This window comes from Carassius carassius, chromosome 1 (genome assembly GCF_963082965.1).
Source record: "Carassius carassius chromosome 1, fCarCar2.1, whole genome shotgun sequence".
Lineage (NCBI taxonomy): Eukaryota > Metazoa > Chordata > Actinopteri > Cypriniformes > Cyprinidae > Carassius > Carassius carassius.
In genome coordinates, this window is record NC_081755.1 from 41,697,711 (window position 1) to 41,715,538 (window position 17,828).

The 17,828-nt window shown below is 37.4% G+C and overlaps 2 protein-coding genes across 3 annotated transcripts in view; one reads left to right on the forward strand and one right to left on the reverse strand.

The window, feature by feature from the left end:
- Positions 1–896, reverse strand: part of brd4 (bromodomain containing 4) — a 54,284-nt gene extending 53,388 nt beyond the window's left edge. The window contains exon 1 of the mRNA XM_059559427.1: positions 763–896. The gene's annotated coding sequence lies outside the window, so the exon portion shown is untranslated. The remainder of the gene's footprint in view (positions 1–762) is intronic.
- LOC132151336 (epoxide hydrolase 4) lies at positions 777–17,633 on the forward strand. 2 transcript variants are annotated; one of them, XM_059559437.1, is made up of 7 exons: positions 14,290–14,733; positions 15,404–15,489; positions 15,729–15,886; positions 16,096–16,224; positions 16,348–16,451; positions 16,661–16,809; positions 16,891–17,633. In XM_059559437.1, exons 1-7 carry the CDS (start codon positions 14,488–14,490, stop codon positions 17,126–17,128), a joined length of 1,110 nt encoding a protein of 369 aa, XP_059415420.1. In that variant the 5' UTR covers positions 14,290–14,487; the 3' UTR covers positions 17,129–17,633. The 2 variants fall into 2 exon arrangements, with proteins under 2 accessions (XP_059415427.1, XP_059415420.1); XM_059559444.1 differs by lacking the exons at positions 14,290–14,733; positions 15,404–15,489 and adding an exon at positions 777–924.
- Positions 17,634–17,828: the final 195 nt, after the last annotated feature.

Genomic DNA, 17,828 nt, shown 5'->3' on the forward strand with positions numbered 1-17,828 from the left:
AACACAAAAACAAAAATACATTTAAGTAATTATTATTTTAATAAATACAGTTTTATTTTTTCATTATTGCTTGTGCATTTTACATTACAGCAATTGTTTTAATATCTAACTTTCTAATAAAAAATATCAAAGTATTTACATGAATAATTTGCTTTATTTCTCATTACTTATGCATTTTTTCACTTTACATTACTGCCAATGTTTTAATATATTGAACTTATTAATAAAAAAAGAGGTCTCATTAGCATATTCATTTTTGTTGTGGCATCGAAAACTTAGGAAACAAAACTGAAAACATTGTGAAGATCTTTAGGTTTGATGTGATGACAGTCGAATAAATGCAGAATAAACAACAAACAACAACAACAAATAAAAACAGGTTTTTTTATAAACAAAAAAAAATTACATTGACTTGTAAAGTAAATCAAATGCATCTTAATGCCATTGTTTAAATATATGTGTGTGTGTGTGTGTGTGCGCGCTAATAATTAATAAAAAAATTAGCCTTTATTAGCATATTAGTTTTTCTTGTGGTAACCCTGGAAAAAACACAATCAACACATTTTGAAGTACTGCCACTCAAAGAAAAATTATTTTTGCAGTGAAAATGTTCTGACTACAGGGAAGTGATCTGACAGACACAAACCACTTTTCATAAAGTTGTTAGCCTATTTGGCAGCCATAATTTAGACATTACGCTTTTATTACCCTCAGGAATTATGACAGGTCTGAATGGAAGGTGCTGTCAGGTTATTGACTCACATTTTTGTCTCTCGTCTGAAGAGTCTCTTATCTGAGCGCACACATCTTCTCCAAGATCACTCAGCAGAAGAGCTGATTTCACACCGTCCAGAGAGAAGTCACCAGCTCAAACACGGACTACGCCGATCACGCTACTGGAGACAGACAGAGAAAGAGACAGATGTGAGTGACTTGTTTGAAACCTCCACTCATTTTAAAAACACACTCACACAGTACTGATACATGATTTAACTGACAGTAGCTTGATGTCTTGATTTCACTGCAGTGCTGCAAGATTTTAGATTACAGAGGGCATCTTTTGCTAAGACAGTATAAATACAAGGCTTCAGACTATGATGAATGCTGCTGTTAAACAGACCTACAATACCTGAAAAAATAGCAGAAGTTTGCTTCATTCATATCTTCCCTGTCCTTGTTTGTAATTTGCATTTTATTTTTAATATGGCTGCCCGATGTTAGACAAAACTCACATTGCGATATTTAGTTTTTCTGCAATATATAATATATTGCGATATGAAAGAAAAAAAAAATCAACAGATGACATGAATCGCTCTATTTGAAAGAAAATAATCAATGATTTGAGGTGATTTTGTAGGCGAGTAAATATGCATAGAAAATAAATGAACAACAAGCATAGATAAATATAATAGAACAAAGATACAAATGAAATAAACAGTGCTTTATATTTTTCAGGCAAGTCTAATAGTATTCAGGTACAGAAACTGAATAGTCAAATGTAAAATAAAACTACATAGTCTTCTTCACTGTATAAATTAAATCTAATAAATCGGTGTAAAAAAAAAAAGGGATTTTTTTTTTCTTCTCTTTTTGTTGTTTGATTAACATTTGCCACATTTCCACCAAAATGACCCGGAACATTTGTACCAGGAACTTTTTTCCTCCCAGACCTGTTGCTTTCTGCGTTTCCACCGCGGTCTAAAGTACTGTGAAGATTAGGCAAATAGTCTGGTGACATAGGTCTGCTCTGCGTGTGTTTCTCAATACAAAGTGCGCTGATTTTGGATGTGCATCCACTGTAGTTCAGACTTTGTGCATTCGACATTGTGCTTTTGTGCGACGACGAAAATCCGGTAAATCTGCAAACAGCAGCGTACTTCAAAACTTCCGTCAGCTCTCTTTGTCTACTGCAATTTTCCTCACTGTATATTTATAATAAAACGAAATAGGATATCAAATACCACTGCCTCCTTTCGTTTTCATTTAAACATAATAACAGCTGCAGAAATGTACTTAGGCTACGTTCACACTGCAAGGCTTATTGCTCAATTGCGATTTTTTGAAAAAATTTGATTTTTTTTGCAAGGCCGTTCACATTTCCAATTAAATGCGACCTTTTGTGATCTCCTGTGTGAACGTGAAATGACCCAGAAGTGACCCGCATGCGCAGAAGAGTACTCAACGCTCAACAACGTCACTCGTTGTTTGCGGAAGTAGCTAGCGTTAAACATGGATGTCAACAACAGTGTAGTCAACAGCGGAGCTCTTTTTTGCAGTATTAAAGTTATTTTCCCAACGGAGCCAGCACAATTACAATCTTCTCGTTTTAAGAAGAAAATTAAAAAGGAGGAGGAGAGCAAGGTTTTTGGCCATGGCGTTTTGTGGAGCAGTATTAGCAACGTCGGTACAGAGAAACGTGTGGGTGCGGAGTCGCAGCCAGGAGTGGTGGGATACTGATGTGAGTGGCTTCACTAATACAGAATTCATCAGTTCATCTTCTCGTTCCCGCCTACTTCAACGCAGAATTATGACGTTTGTCATGGTCGGATACATGTGGCCTGGCCGTTCAGACGGAGGTCGCATTTCAAAAGATCGGATACATATCGGATTCAGGACCACATACCCAAGTGGCCTGGGTCGCATTTGAAAAGATCGGATCTGTGTCGTTCAGACTGTCATGAAAAGATCAGATACAGGTCGCATAGGGGCAAAAAAATTCTGAATTGGGTCATTTCAGCCTGCAGTGTGAACGTAGCCTTAGTTCAGGGATATATGTATATATATATACAGACATTACCTTGCCTTTTTATTTTCATTTTAACATGTAGATAAATTGAATACAGACCCAAAAAATTTCCTGTTAGATTGAACCAAAACGAATTATATTTTATGTTTAACCACTAAAGAGACAGAGCCAGCGGCAGACATCAGAAGGTCTAGCCGAGGTGAGACTGCTTCTCGGCGGATAGATGATCACTGAGCTCCCGCTGATCGCTTGGAGCTGACCGTCTCTGAGATCGGCGAAACACATTTTTAAATAGGCGCTTTCTTTATAAATAAACCACAGATTTGAGTTTTAAACCACTACATTCTCACCTGAAATACTTTAAAAATTACATTTCATGACACAATAACAGTAATATTTTGAAAATGATCTGAATAGATGGTGGTTGAAACCAACCAATGCTGTGTGAACTCAACCAATCAGGATGTTTAGCACCCAAGTCCCGCCCCCGAAAGTTCCGGAACTTTGAAAAAGTACTACCTCGCAAACAGGGACTTTCTGAGGGGCATTTTTTTTTACCCGGAACTTTATTTAGTTCCTGGTTCCTGCGGTGGAAACGCACCGAGTACTGGGCCAAAGTCCCTAGTTCCTGGGTAAAGTTCATGCAGTGGAAACGCGGCAATTCATAACACAGAAAGCCTCAGGAATATTAAACTGCTGTGAACAAATATACTGTTAAGTCTGTGTTATACTTTCTGCATGCGTGAGTCCGCTATGGTATGCATGACGTAAAAATCGTCAGCAGAGAGTGTGCACAGAGACCCTGCATGGACATCTGCGTGCTTCCCATTTTTGTGACGGCGTGCCGCATAAATGTACGGTCAAAAGCACCAATTGCACATGCGCAGGCTGTGTAAAGAAGCCTGTTGCTACTCAAACCTGTACAATCTGTCAATAAAACAATATAAAGACTGCCAGATGTGCAATAATTCTGGCCAATTGTTTTTGTCAGAGTTGAAGTAAGATGCATCACAAAGTGCTTTGAAAAACAAACTTTTCTTGAATTTGCAACAAACACAGTGTTCCTTTTATGATCACTTCAGTTATCAGTCAGTTACATATAGGCCTAATACTATTAGAATAATGGAACATTTAATGCGAGTGGAATAACATTAATTTTCTATATAAAAAATTTCCACTGCACACAAATGTTAATTAGTCTGAAGCCCCGTACTGGAATGAAGAACAGATATGGTCTGTCATCCATTCCCTCTTGCTCCCCCATTCAGAGGTCACATCCTAAACGAGGCCAATGATGGAGTTAATATGGCAACAAAAACTGAGGAGGGGAAAACCAGAAACGCACACAGAGAGGCATTCCACCCAGCAACAGCTCAATTACACTCTGAAAGATCCCTGCGAAGTTACGACCAAACGACAAACAAGCGGTCTGAAGACATTGACCTCGAGTCATACGTACATTAGCACACATATCCAACGCTGTTTGTGTGGAACTTCCAGCATCTGGCCTGACCTCCGCCCTGCTATCTCTGTGCACTTTATTCTGCATGAGGACTTGTGTACACAGAGTATGAAAGGTACAGAGGTTACAGTACCTGTGTGTTAGTAACACCAAAGTAAAACAAGATAGTTCATAGAGTGCATGAGTGCCTGCCCACTTTTCAGCATTTCTGGTCCTGAAGTGTTTGTTTAAAATAGTTTTTCTCAGGGATTTATTTGGAAAAAAAAAAACTAGTTGAAAATCGGACAAAAAGACAAAGGTACAAAATTTTATACTTTATCGGCTTCAGTGAGGTAAAGAACTACAATCCCATTATCCACTGTGAATTAGATTAGCATTAAACAATTGCAAAACATAAAACTATACATTTTAGAGCTGCAACTAACGATTATTGTTTCTGTCGACTAATCTAACTATTATTTTTATTACAATTAATAATTAATGTTAATTTTTTGATCAGCTAATGAATCATTTGGATAACTTTACAAAAAAATATAAGTACAACTTCATATGAAATAGGGCAGGGTGATAAAACAAAAACAATAATTATTGTGATTTAATTTTCAATGATTGCGCAAAAATGCGCAAGCACGAATTTCTCCGCTCACTCAAACTGTGTCCTGTGCACTCACATCTCTCTATGCTCATGTGCTAGATATTAATTCTTCTAGCACCTTTCTATTTCTAACATTTTCTGTCAACATTTTTCACGTTTCACCACGTGCAATGTGAACGCTCTGATACGTTAACATGGATGCGGAAAAAATCTGCACCACAGACGAAGTGTGTGAACCTGGCTGCGGGGCCGCAGAAAATCGTGCTGTAAAGCAATTTAGAAATCGCATAAGCTCACATCATGATTTTATGATGATATCGATAGCAGATTAAGAAGAATCAGTCATTTTAATTCACACAGTGAGGAGGACTACAAAGTGTTATATTTTACATTTGATTACTTAAGTATTCTAGATCTGAATACACACACACACAAAAAAAAGCACCATTTAACGTGTATCTTTTTCCTAGGGCTGCAATCATCGTAAAATGCATTGTGTTATTGTAAACTGTTAGGCCTATATTTACATTTGATAAAATTTCAAGATACACTAAATTGTTAAAATCTGTATTAATTTGATTAGACATGTTTGATGGCAAATTAGTATTAATCATAAAACAGAATCAAATGAATAAATAAGTAAATAAAATTAAGAATTTAGGTAAAAATAAAACATTCCATGGGGCCATAAATTAAAAGGTAAATTCTTGGAGTTATGTTTACATATCTCAAATGCTAACAAACAAATATTTCCCTTCCATTAATGGTACATGAATATCATGATAAATTATGTAGTACAATATGAAGAAAATGTGAGAATATTTTTTTTGCATATCTCCCAGCCCTATTTTATCCTATTGTTAATAAATTGGTTACATGTTTTCATTTTTAATAAAAGCAAAAGAACAAAAATCACTAATAAAATTATTTGTAAAAGTTTAAGAATTTTAAAGAATTTAAAAAAAAAAATAAAGCTTTCAGCATTTTTACTATAATATACACCTAATTAGGGATGCACCGGTTGACCGGCCATAAATCGGAACCAGCCGGTTTTTGCTTAAAATACGCGATCGGCAATCGGCCGGTTTTTGGGGTTTTTTTCTGCAGATTTTTCCTGAAGTGCGCCCACGTGTACATGGTAATTGTTCGCTATGTCATTTATGTGGAAATATTTCGAAATCTGTGCGCAGGACACGGGCAGCCGTTCAGCACTGGAAATGCAGAGTTTCATGTCTGAAGCACAGATAGCAGGAAGCGATAAGCAGCTGGTGTACTGGCGCACAAATAAGAGTCCCTTTCCTGCGTGCACTAAAGCTGCGCGAGCGTATACTGTCCCAGTCCGAGTCCTGCACACGGGTGGACCGTGAAGAGATGTTCAGCTGAACTTCTCAAGTGTTGGAAGAGAAACGAAATGGACTAAACTGTGACAAAACTGAACTTTTTTTTTTTTTTTTTGTAAATTAGAACTTGCATACACGTTTGAAAAGCCAGACATAAACGTCAGTTCTGCATTAGGATGATTATTTGTATTTTACCTTAAAATTACATAGACTTAATTTGATTTAAAAATCACCTGCTGTAGCACACTGAAAAAAACTGATTCATCCAATAAAATTTTTTTAGGGTAATGATTCACATACATATTTGTTTACTTGAGACAATAAGTTATTTATTTTTCTTTGGCTCAAGTAAAAAATATAGATGGGAATCATTACCCTATTTTTTTTTTTTAATTGGATGAATAAAACACTTTGCATCTTTGTTTTATTCGCACCAACATTATTTGATTTTAACATTTTGGAATAATGTATTTATATAGCATACTTTTATTTAGTCTCACTGGTAAAGACCTTTTTTTAAATTTAAAACCAAATTAAAAACAAAAACAAATACTGAATGCTGATTAAGAAATAGTGATGCACCGAAATGAAAATTCTGCGCCGAAACCGAAAATTTAGGATGCACTTGGCCGAAAACAGAAACTGAAGCCGAAAATGGCTTCTTTTAAAAACGTATATATATATATATATATTGCTTGGATTTAATGGATCTGAATTGAAAAATCACAATATAATAATCAAACTTTTATTAACAGTTACATAACAAAACAAAATATTTTTTACAATAAATATAAATAATAATTATTCTTTAAGTTTTATGTTCCATCAAATAAAATAGTTTTTTAAAAATTGTGCAAAAAAATCAACAATTTTGGAGATTTTTGCAGAACAAATGTTACATATTGCAACTTTGGTCTCCTCTCGTATAGGGCTGTCACCTTTGTGAAAAAAAAATCCTGTTCGATTTTTGAGACATAGGCAAAGTGTTCATTGAACCGTTAGTAAATTGCCTATATTTGGCGTTGATCCGTTTTTCAACGCCAAATATAGGCAAATCCACCGACAACTAAACAGGCATTAGGGCGAACTTAAAGAGGGCGCTTGAGACGCGCACAAGTCAGCAATGTGGACTGCCATAACATCAATGAAAAACATTACTGAAGGCTACATTGATATTATGCACTAATAGGCTCGGTGTGTGTGTGTGTGTGTCAGAACCTGCAGTTGCTGTGTGACGCGCGTTCGCTGCGAGCGTATAGTGGCGAGCTGGACGCGCTCCGAGAGAAGGCCGTTAAAATCGATTCCCTGTTTTCGTTTTCGAAACTTGTGTTGGTTGGTTTGATCGATTGTGCAGCTTTTGTGACAAGCTTTTTTTGATTGTGACAGCCCTTTGACATGCTTAATCTTTGATAGGCAGAAGCGTGATAACAGCTCGACCGTGAGTGAAACCTAAGCGCTTGCGCACGGATGGGAGGGGCGGGTGACATTCATTTTCGGTTTACGTTTTCGGCTGTTTTTTTTATTTCGGCCCGAAACCGATAATGCCATTTCGGCCGAAAATTTTCGGCGGCCGAAATTTCGGTGCACCCCTATTAAGAAACATCTTATTGAATGTGTGCTGATTGTGTTGTTTATGTTGAGTTGTTGCCTTTAATTTCACATGGTCACAGTTAATCTTTTCATTTGAGGCCAGTTCTATGTAGTTTCAACCCATTTAAAAAAAAAGCTAAATGCTGATGTTTTTACCATCTGTGTTCGTATTGAATGTAGTCTACTTACTGTGCAGTTACTGCTGTTAATTTCAGATGGTTATGGTTATTGTTTTCAATAGTCAAAAGCCAGTTTGGCCTATTAAATACCAAATAAACATCTTGTTAATGCACACTTTTTTTCTTTCTTGTTTGTTGCTTAAAGATAAAAATAAAAACAAAAAAAAAACGGAAATCGGTATCAGAATCAGCCAGTATGCTTTAAAAAAAAAAATCGGTATCGGAATCGGCCATGAAAAATCATGATCGTGCATCCCTACACCTAATGTACGTCATAGGGTTGTGCCGATAGACGATTGTATCGACGATCGTCAGAGATATCGACATAAGCAGAATTCTGTCGATAATCAAGACGATATTAGGCTCATTTTCCTATTAATGTATTAGATTATAATAATAATAACTATTATTTTTATTTTTATTAGGCTGCTTATTATAATTCGGCTTTTAAACTGCCCAGCTATTTCACTTAATTTCACTGCCCGCATTTCACACACACACCTCGCACGCGCAGGAGGATTAGAGCATGTAGTCGAAGTTGTAACGCTTTGACTCGGATAATTCGTTAAATCCATGAAATGAAAGAGATAGAAAACGACGAGTTGGTGTCCCACACATTTAATGGCTGGTATACGGCAACGCGCTCTTCTCATACATGAGATTAACTCTTTCTTGGTGTCACAAATAAAGTAAAGACAAAATATTAACAAGGCAGCAGAGCGAATTTATCATCCATAGAGCATGGTTCTCACGTAGTCCTTTTCTTAAAGACTGATCACTTAACTTATAAAACACACTATGTGGTGATGACGTAGAAGGACAACGTGAGAACCACTATGGATAATAAGTTCAATCTGCCGCCTTGTTATTATTTTCATGCACACCGCACTATAATATGATGCATGCAAAATACATAGTTTTGGCCGTTACAAAATCTCCATTCACAAACAGACGTACATCGTCTGCAGATATAAGGTATTTCATTGCACTTTAACAAGTAATCTAAACGGCCTATATACTGTATGTGCAATATATTAAACGAGCCCTCACTAACTGAGTTTAATGCCACAGTTATGTTAGAATGCATCTCATTCTTGTTTCTGTTGCGGTGCGTCGAGCTCGTCATGAGGCGCGCGGTCCGGAGCGCTGTATGACTAATGCATCAGTTCAATTCAACTTTACTACAAATATATCAACTTACCTGTTTTAAATACTTTATATTTAAATGTTCGTTTATGCTCAATATTAGGCCATCCTTAAAAATATTCTTGTTTGCCTTAACCCGACCGACCCTGTCAATTTAGCACCGACTTGCCGATTGTAAATTTGCGTTAAGACCGACCAATTATTTTTTTACTCTTTAAACAACTAATACAAACGCAATAAAATACTATTAATTATATTTAAGTATTGTAAATATATAAATTGCCTTGGCCTACATACAAATGAAGGCTATCTTCTTTAATTAAAAAAAAACCCTTGACGTCATCTGTGTTTACACGGATGTCACACTGTGGCCTGTGCGTTCGCTTCGTCTCTTTCTCTCATTCACTGTCAGAGTCAACGGTTCGCGCTTGGTAATAATGGCTGCGGCTGCAGTAAACTAAATGTTCGCGGTCACTGTTCAAAGTCATACGGGTTCGGGCACCATAATACATCTAAAAAAAAAATCATTAGAACAGCTCGACACCGCTTAAACTTGGCACAAAGTTCTGGAAAAACTGTGCCCAGATCTTTTCCCATCCCTTCTCCTCTCTAGTCTAAAACCGTGACCGTGTCGACTGTCACTTGATGTTCAAAAAAAAATCTATTGCACGAATCAAGCACGAATCAACCAACACAAGTTTCAAAAACGAAAATAAGAAAATTATTTTAACGACCTTCTCTCGGAGCGCGTCCAGGTTTTTTTTTTTGAACAGGCGTCACACAGCAACTGCAGCTTCGGACAAACACGCATAACAGCAAATAATACTTCTGCACAATGTTTCTCTTTTTACAACAGAAATGTGAATTCAGCCGGTATTCAGTCTCATACAGTTTCGGGCTTGAATCGCCTAGGGCTGTCAAAATAGCTTAAAAAACTAAATTCAAAATTTTTTACTTAAATATGATAAAAATTCGAATTGCATTCGAATTTTAAATGCATAATTTCAGTTAGGGTGAAGAAAAGCTTTTTGCTTCTCTTCTGAGGCTCAAGATAGCGCATCGAGCAAAATATTACTGCATGTTTATTCAAAGCATTAGAATACATGATTGTGAAAAAACATAATATTTAAAATAATGTTTATGAACCAATTATTAATAATTAGGTTGCTTAAAGAACTATAAACAAAACAGCATCATGTATGCATGCATTGTTAAATAAATAAAAAGGGCGGAAAACCAGTCACACAGGATACATTTTTTCATTTAAAAACATGAGATGCAGTGGGATGGGGAATAAAAACCCAACATAAAGTCTCGAGATATTTTTAGAAAATTAAATTAATACATTCATTTTACATGTCTTTCTAAACATGGGGCTCTCTTGTGCGAGACGCGAGTCCAACGGTGTCCCTCTAGAAAATGCGCGAAATATGCGTTCTGTGTGAACGGCTCGGTTTCAGTTTTGATGTAAACAAGATCTTCTCCACATTGATTTTTTTTTTTTTAAGTGGCTTCAACTGGATAGGCTAACATAACCTTATAATGCAATGGCACATACATCGTCATCGCATCTCGTGCGCGTACACGAGGTGAAAGATGAGAAAGCAGATCCTGCGTGTCGAGCTCGTCTGCCTTTGAAAGTTGTGTAGACACAGCTGTGCGCGCGGCGAGATGGCATGGAACACGTACTGGGGCTCAATAAGGCAGCTTCCTTAATGCACACCTAAAATTCGAATGCGCATTCGAATGTGGATTTTTATTTTAAATTCGACGAATATTCGAAAAAAAGATTTTTTTTGATAGCCTAAGAAAATCGCCTATGCGATTTTTTTTGTTTTGTTGTTGTTGAAATTTAATCGTAAACACAGCCATGTTGAAGCCTGCAGTATAAATGTTTTGCATTATGGCAGTCCACTCTGCTTATTGTTTTTCGAAAATGTTGCACTCCTGTTTGTCATTGTGCACGTAACTTCACGCCAATAAATCATCAGAAATATTGGTCTTTACCAATATATTGAATCTTTACATTCCTCCTGCCTGTTGTCCGTGGATTTACCTATATTTGGTGTTATTTGCCGTATAAAACTTTAGACATGCAAAATCGATTTTACAATCGATTCAATGAACACTCGTCACTCAAATTAAACAGGATTTTTTTCACAAAAGTGACAACCCAAGAAAGCAAAGTAAACATTCTCTCATTTGTAGGTTGCATTGATATGTAGCGGTGGATGCAAGTAAAACAGTACCTCATTTTTTTCTCACCTGAAATTCATGCAATAAACATGTTTTTGACAAAGATTTAAATTTGTTTGTGGTCTAGCCTGCATCAAAATGAGGTTTGCAATGATGCGCCTGAAGGCACGGGTTGAAGACCCAGTCAGTGACGTCACGATATGCTAATTTGTTTAAATTCATACCGACATCATCACAATCACAAAAATGTACTTTTTTTTTTACATTGAAACTTGAAAAAAAAAAATATAGACCGACCTACCGACCCTCTTTTTTAAAAGAATTACTGTTACTGCAAACCAAAATATTTTTAAGGATGGCCTTAGTGTTTAACTGTTGGACTTTAAATGAAATCTGCTATTGATTTTCACCGTTGACTGATTTTGCAGAACATTTAGACTGATAACTTCCCAGCGCAGAAGCGGACGTGCGATATGACAGTTGCATCCGACTATGTATGAACTAGCTGTTTTAAATACAGTATTTTTATATTTAACGTTAGTTAAATCAGTCAGTATGTTTGAAAGTAATTTTTTTACTTTTTATTTTTTTTACTTTAGAACAAAGAGTCTCTCTCTTGCTCCACCCATGCTCGATAATATTGTGTATTGTCGATCTAACGGGCTGACGATATGACGATTTGAAAAATGACCATATCGCCCAACACTAGTACGTCACACATAATATGGTAAATATTGCATCAATTTTTAAGTACATTCTCCACAAAATTACAGAAATTACTGCTTAAAAGTGTGGGATGTTTTTTTGCAATCAAAACTGATTCAAGAAAAATAGCAAAATCCTGTCAGAACTGCTTAAAACTGCCTACACAGAGAGCATGATGGAAAACAAATACTGTATACTCACCTGGGTAGAGTTTTAAAAGTAACTAACATTTCAATTCTCTAATAACAACCCTCTAGAAACGCTTTGACAAAGCACACAGGAAAAGCTCTCAGCTCTCTAAAAACAAACCCAATTTGCCTGCCGTAATACAATTTCACAGTCACAAGCTAAATGCGATTGTACCTGACACTAATTCAACTCGAAGGACAACAAAAATATATATTTAATAAGCAAGCAAAATTGGTAAGCGACTTAAATCCCGGCTGAACAAAACAACGAATCACTCAAGGCTGGGAAACCTGTCAGTGATTCAACAGCGGTCAATCACAGAGCTGTGCTGTCAGATAACTAACATTAAACATACAAAGACCTGCTTCGCATGCAAGTTCAGGTGAATAACTGACAGCGTTTCCTGAATCTAGTCAATACACTGAACACCTGAACCTGTCCATAGGTAGATACACAAGTCTGATATTTCTGCCACAAATCGCAGATTTCACTCGGAGCTCAAACCGAAAGCGCTGATGAAAAGAGCTCTAAACTGACGCAGTTTTCAACAAAATACACTTTAAATGTAAAGAACAGTACGGTTACAAAAAACGGACAGATAAAACTCAAACACGACTAACGTTACTGACTCTGGCACATTTCTTTCAATAAAATCTAAAGGCTGTGCGTGTCTCCGTTACACGGCGGAGCAGCACAAAATGGCGACTGTGGGCAGCTCGGATGAGTCCTTCTGCTCAAAGTCGCTAAAACACCGAGGGCCACACCATTACAGTCCCATTAAATGAGTTCATATACGTTCAAAACATCTGTTAAGTAAATATAAAGCGGTTGAGACACTGTAATAGTCATTAAAAGCGGGAGAATGCGCTCCTAACATCACCCGCTATCAATGCTAACGGTGTATGACACGGATTTGTCCGGCTTCGTGAACGTTACGTATCACACTGTATGTGTGTGTGCGCAATCAAAACACACACTAGTCTCACCCCAAAGCGTGAAACAACCACGGCCTGCGACTAATACACATCTGTCAATGTCGAGCACTGTTCACATGAACTCGACTTAATTAATCTGACAACGCGTGAAGCGTACGCTTATTCTCGTTCCATTCTACGTCAAATCCTCCAGCGTTCCCGCACAGAGAAGCGTCGAGCTGCGCAGAGCAGGGACGCGAGCCTGTGCTAGCGCTGGACGGCAAACAGCCTAATGCTAATAAACAAGCTCAGAGCTCTTCATTACCCGCTTTCTTTGACGCACACGGGGAAACACGGCGCTAAAACACAAATGCAACCAGGCCGAGAACGGAATCATACCCAAACAGACCCGTTATCATGTATGAGTTCGTCTTTCCTAGCTGCTAGCGTTAGCACTCCGCGACGCACAGGCCGCTTTCACCGAGACAATCATTTCAGCGCTGATTAGCGCGCTTGACTGTTGCGCGAAACGACGCGGCACGTCGGCACGTTTAATACGAAATAAACGCTTTGCGTGAGTGTAAAGGCTGCTCGTTTGTTTACCTTCTTTATTTTGTTGTGAGGGCGCGCGGGCTCTTTCTCTCCCACAATCCAGAACAAACAGACGTCGGTGACGTCATGCGCAAGGAGGACGCACAGGACGTGAGGACCGCGAGCGCTGCTGTCAGTCACACGTGTGAGAGAGATCATTTAAACCGATCTCTCTGATCTCTCTTCCGTCTATTAAATAAAGTATACTATTTGTGAATTAACTTTAAATTATCTATCTATCTCTATATGCAAGTCTTGATACCACTTAAAGACATTAAAACAAGTAAAGGAGTGTAGAAAGCTTTAACTGTAAATATAAAGATTTATTTCTATTTCTTAAATTGTAATTTGGGCTGCCACTGAAATGACTCAAGCCATTACCTTTTCATAAGACTGCAGGTTTACGTTCATGGTTGTCACTTTAAAGTCAAATTTTGCTGAGAAGTAGGCTACATATTTATGATTTATGCAATCTGGTCAACCAGTCACAGTATTTAGAAACAATTTATATAATTTAGATTTTATTTTTTGTAACTAAAATAAATTAATTAAAACAATAAAAAAAATTAGGAATAAAAATATATAGACATATAGAAATACATATAGGCTTATGCATTCAAGTTAAGATAGCCGAAGATTAAGGGGAAAATGCATGTAATTAAGCCAGTCTCCCAGACCATTTATTTGTGGTACAAAAATAGCTCAGTGACAGTTGTTTCCACACAGTCACATGGGGTTTATTTTGAAAGGTGAACTTCTCTGAAGGCAAGGGACATTGGTTACACAGAGCCCGTGTCTCTAGCTTATATCTCTCTGATCATCAGAAGTACAGTCATGAGCAATTCTTTAATGCACCTGCTTTTATTACCAACAACACGACTAAGCTTATGGATTCTCTCATTCGTATATTACATTGTCGTGTACGGCACAGCTGGAATCACCGCTTGTTTGGTTCTGATTCGAACTGTCTGGACTGGATTTAGGGATCCATATGGAACCTTTCAATGGAACGCTCGAAAGAGACCCCGAGACTGCCTAAAAGACCCTGCACTTGGTGACCACGCGTTTCTGAAGGGCAGGGTGAGAGCATTTATAACGAAGAATATGATCAATTATTGATCTGATGCCTTTAAAAAAAAACATATACCAAAGTTATATGTAGAAGGTAATATATACTGTTGAAGATGTAAATAAAACCATTACTGGAGCAAGAAAAATACTATTTCAGTCTTTCGACCTAAAAAATGCCACTTTAATTCAATCTGTTACTTACTTACTATTTGTTAAATAAAAATTCTCCCTGCGTGATCTGTGTTCGTTCTTCAGTGAGAAAGGTGAATGAAGGGCTAAATCATAATCGTCCATATCTTGTGCTCTTGCGCCACCTGTGTTTAGACAGAACCATGACGTGTAAAACCAGCACAGAACACGGCGTTCCTCAGTCTATTCCGCGTTCCTTTGTCTTTACTGAAATCACTCTTAGCACGTTCATTAGTTAGTGTTCAATTAAATGTATATATTTCCAATCTTTCTGAAATTTGAGAAGACTGCTATAAGATTTCATAAGATTGTTGGAATAGTAATTTAAAAGCGTGTCGATGTATTCACAGTTTCCTATTTATTTACTTGCTAAAGTTATATATACTTTGTTATTTGCTTAGTCAGTCAGTAGTCTACCTCCAATAATTTGACATTGTTTTGTGACATCTTTTACTTTGTTTCTTGTTCTTTTCCTTTTTTTACCCTTTAGAGTTCAGGGTTGAGGTTTCATTATGTAACCAAAGGAGACCACAGAAGGCCTCTAATGCTGTTTCTTCATGGTTTCCCAGAAAACTGGTTATTTCCTTCTTCATTTGTTATTTCTGCTTATTTTATATTGTAGACCCGATGCAGTAAGTTCTGTAAAGTGTTTCTGCATATTGTTTTCTTTTAAGTGAAAGCACACAGACATTTCAGATATAACGTTACTAATTATTATTTTATTATATCAAATTGTTTTTGCAATGTGGGTGTGTTTTATATTCATATAGAATATATTATCATTTTATATTACTAAATGCACATATGGCCTGCAGGTACTCCTGGCGTTACCAATTACAGGAATTCAGTAGTCATTACCACACGGTGGCGCTAGATCTGCGTGGCTGTGGAGATTCTGACGCACCTGTCCCGCTGGAGGAATACTCACTGGACAAACTCTTATATGACATCAGAGACACCATCGATGAACTGGGTACTTACTGACTGACTATATCACAAATGAATAGTAGCAGCCCCTGACCATACATTAAGGTTGGGCAGATCTGGGGTCATATTTTAGGTTATAGGCTATGACTAATCTATATTTTATTAATTGTGCTTTAGCAATTACTGGTTCACAGCTGAATGTGAACCAGTTTTGCCTTAGTCAATTAACCACTGGTATGATGTGTTTAATTACAGGTCACACAAGTTGTATATTGGTGGGACATGACTGGGGTGGGATGCTTGCATGGCATTTTGCACTGGAAAGGCCAGACATGGTGCAACGTCTCATTGTGATGAACGCCCCTCACCCTGCCTCGTGGTTGGGTGAGTGTATACTGACAGTTTCCAGAAAGGGCATAATTAAATTTCTGTTTTCAACACAACTCTGATTCTGAACCGAAACGTACGTGGGGGCAGACTATTGATTCTCATTTCTGTAAAACCCAGACGCCGTTCTGAGAAGACCCTCTCAGCTGTTGCGCTCAGGACATGCATGTTTCTTCCAGTTACCAATGCTGCCCGAAATTGTTTTGTCTCTTGAGGATTTTAAGGTAGCGTAAAAACTTTCAACCCTTTTAAAGCCTCCCAATGTTTGAGACTGTGTTTAACGGTTTATGGTAATTTCATTGCTATTACTGTAACAGAAAACACTAAAAAATAACTCTAGGTAACTTCCTGTCCTTTGAATTAGTTTAATGGTGACATTTCAGAAGTGATGACAGTTGATTCTCTGCAACTTGTATTTGTCATGTGCATATAGTTGGTTCGAAGTCTATTTTGTGGCAAGAATTTGGGCATCAGGAACAAATCCAGACGACTGACTGAGACCCAGCTGGATGGGTACCTATACCGGCTGTCCCAGCCCGGAGGACTCACAGGCCCTCTGAACTACTTTCGTTCTCTTCTCAGGTTTTACATTAATTACACTTTCATTCATGTGTCATTGGTGGTACACTTCCTCGTGATTATTATTCACTTCTCTTTCTACAGTAACACTCTGTACAAGCATCAGGATGTCGGTGTGCCCTGCATGTTAATTTGGGGTGAGGAGGACACTATTCTGGTTGAGGGCATGTCCGGTGGAACGCGACCTTATGTTAGGGGTCCAGTTGTCATTCACACTATTCCCGAATGCAGCCACTGGGTACAACAAGATCAACCCGAGAGAGTCAACAAGCTCATATGGGACTTTGTTCTGGATAAAAACATCATAAAACACAATCACTGATTGCCTTTGACGCAAAGAAAGAATTATTTTGAGTTATTAGCTCTAGCAAGGTTTCTGGTTTTCACTTACAAAATAACTGCTTGCATTTTGTCGGGTTTGTCTTAAATGAAGTAAAGACAAAGCAGATATGAATGGTTTTTATGAGATCTTCAGTTCAAGACATTTTGACTAAATTCTTTCCTGTGAGTTGTTTAACTAAACATCCAACATCATTACCAAAAAATTTAGCCTGTTATGTATTACACTCTGTTTAAATTTAGTGTGACTAAATACTGTAAGACCACATAAAAATGTCTGATGTGTTTATTCCATTCTTGGCTCAGTGTTCCTGTGATTATTGGGTGCACATGTTGAGTTATCCCAACATTATTGACTACAATGAACAAATTCTCCCTAAAAAAATCCCTGATTGTTGAGGGGGATACGTACTGAACATATGATTGTTATACGTCACAGTTAAATATAGTAACTTTTGTTACAAAAAGCAGTAAACATTCTCACGAGACCCTGTTTGTTGGTCATTGCATTAACGTGAGTAGTCTGTTTATCACATACAATGTGGTTTTGGTTGACTGAATATAGTGCATGAGTCATAGGGATCACTTCTGCTATACTTTTGCAATACTTTATGGTACTTTTATGATACTTTGATGGTTATATGAGTATTTTGGTGCCAGACAGTCTGAATGGCCATCCAATT

What these genes read in the sequence shown, in the direction of transcription:
- LOC132151336 (XM_059559437.1), top strand. Translation starts at nt 14,488, where the DNA reads ATGAGCAATTCTTTAATGCACCTGCTTTTATTACCAACAACACGACTA. An exon ending in TGTCTCTTGAGGATTTTAAG is followed by an intron (nt 16,452 to 16,660) that starts GTAGCGTAAAAA and finishes ATGTGCATATAG; the next exon opens with TTGGTTCGAAGTCTATTTTG. An exon ending in TACTTTCGTTCTCTTCTCAG is followed by an intron (nt 16,810 to 16,890) that starts GTTTTACATTAA and finishes CTCTTTCTACAG; the next exon opens with TAACACTCTGTACAAGCATC.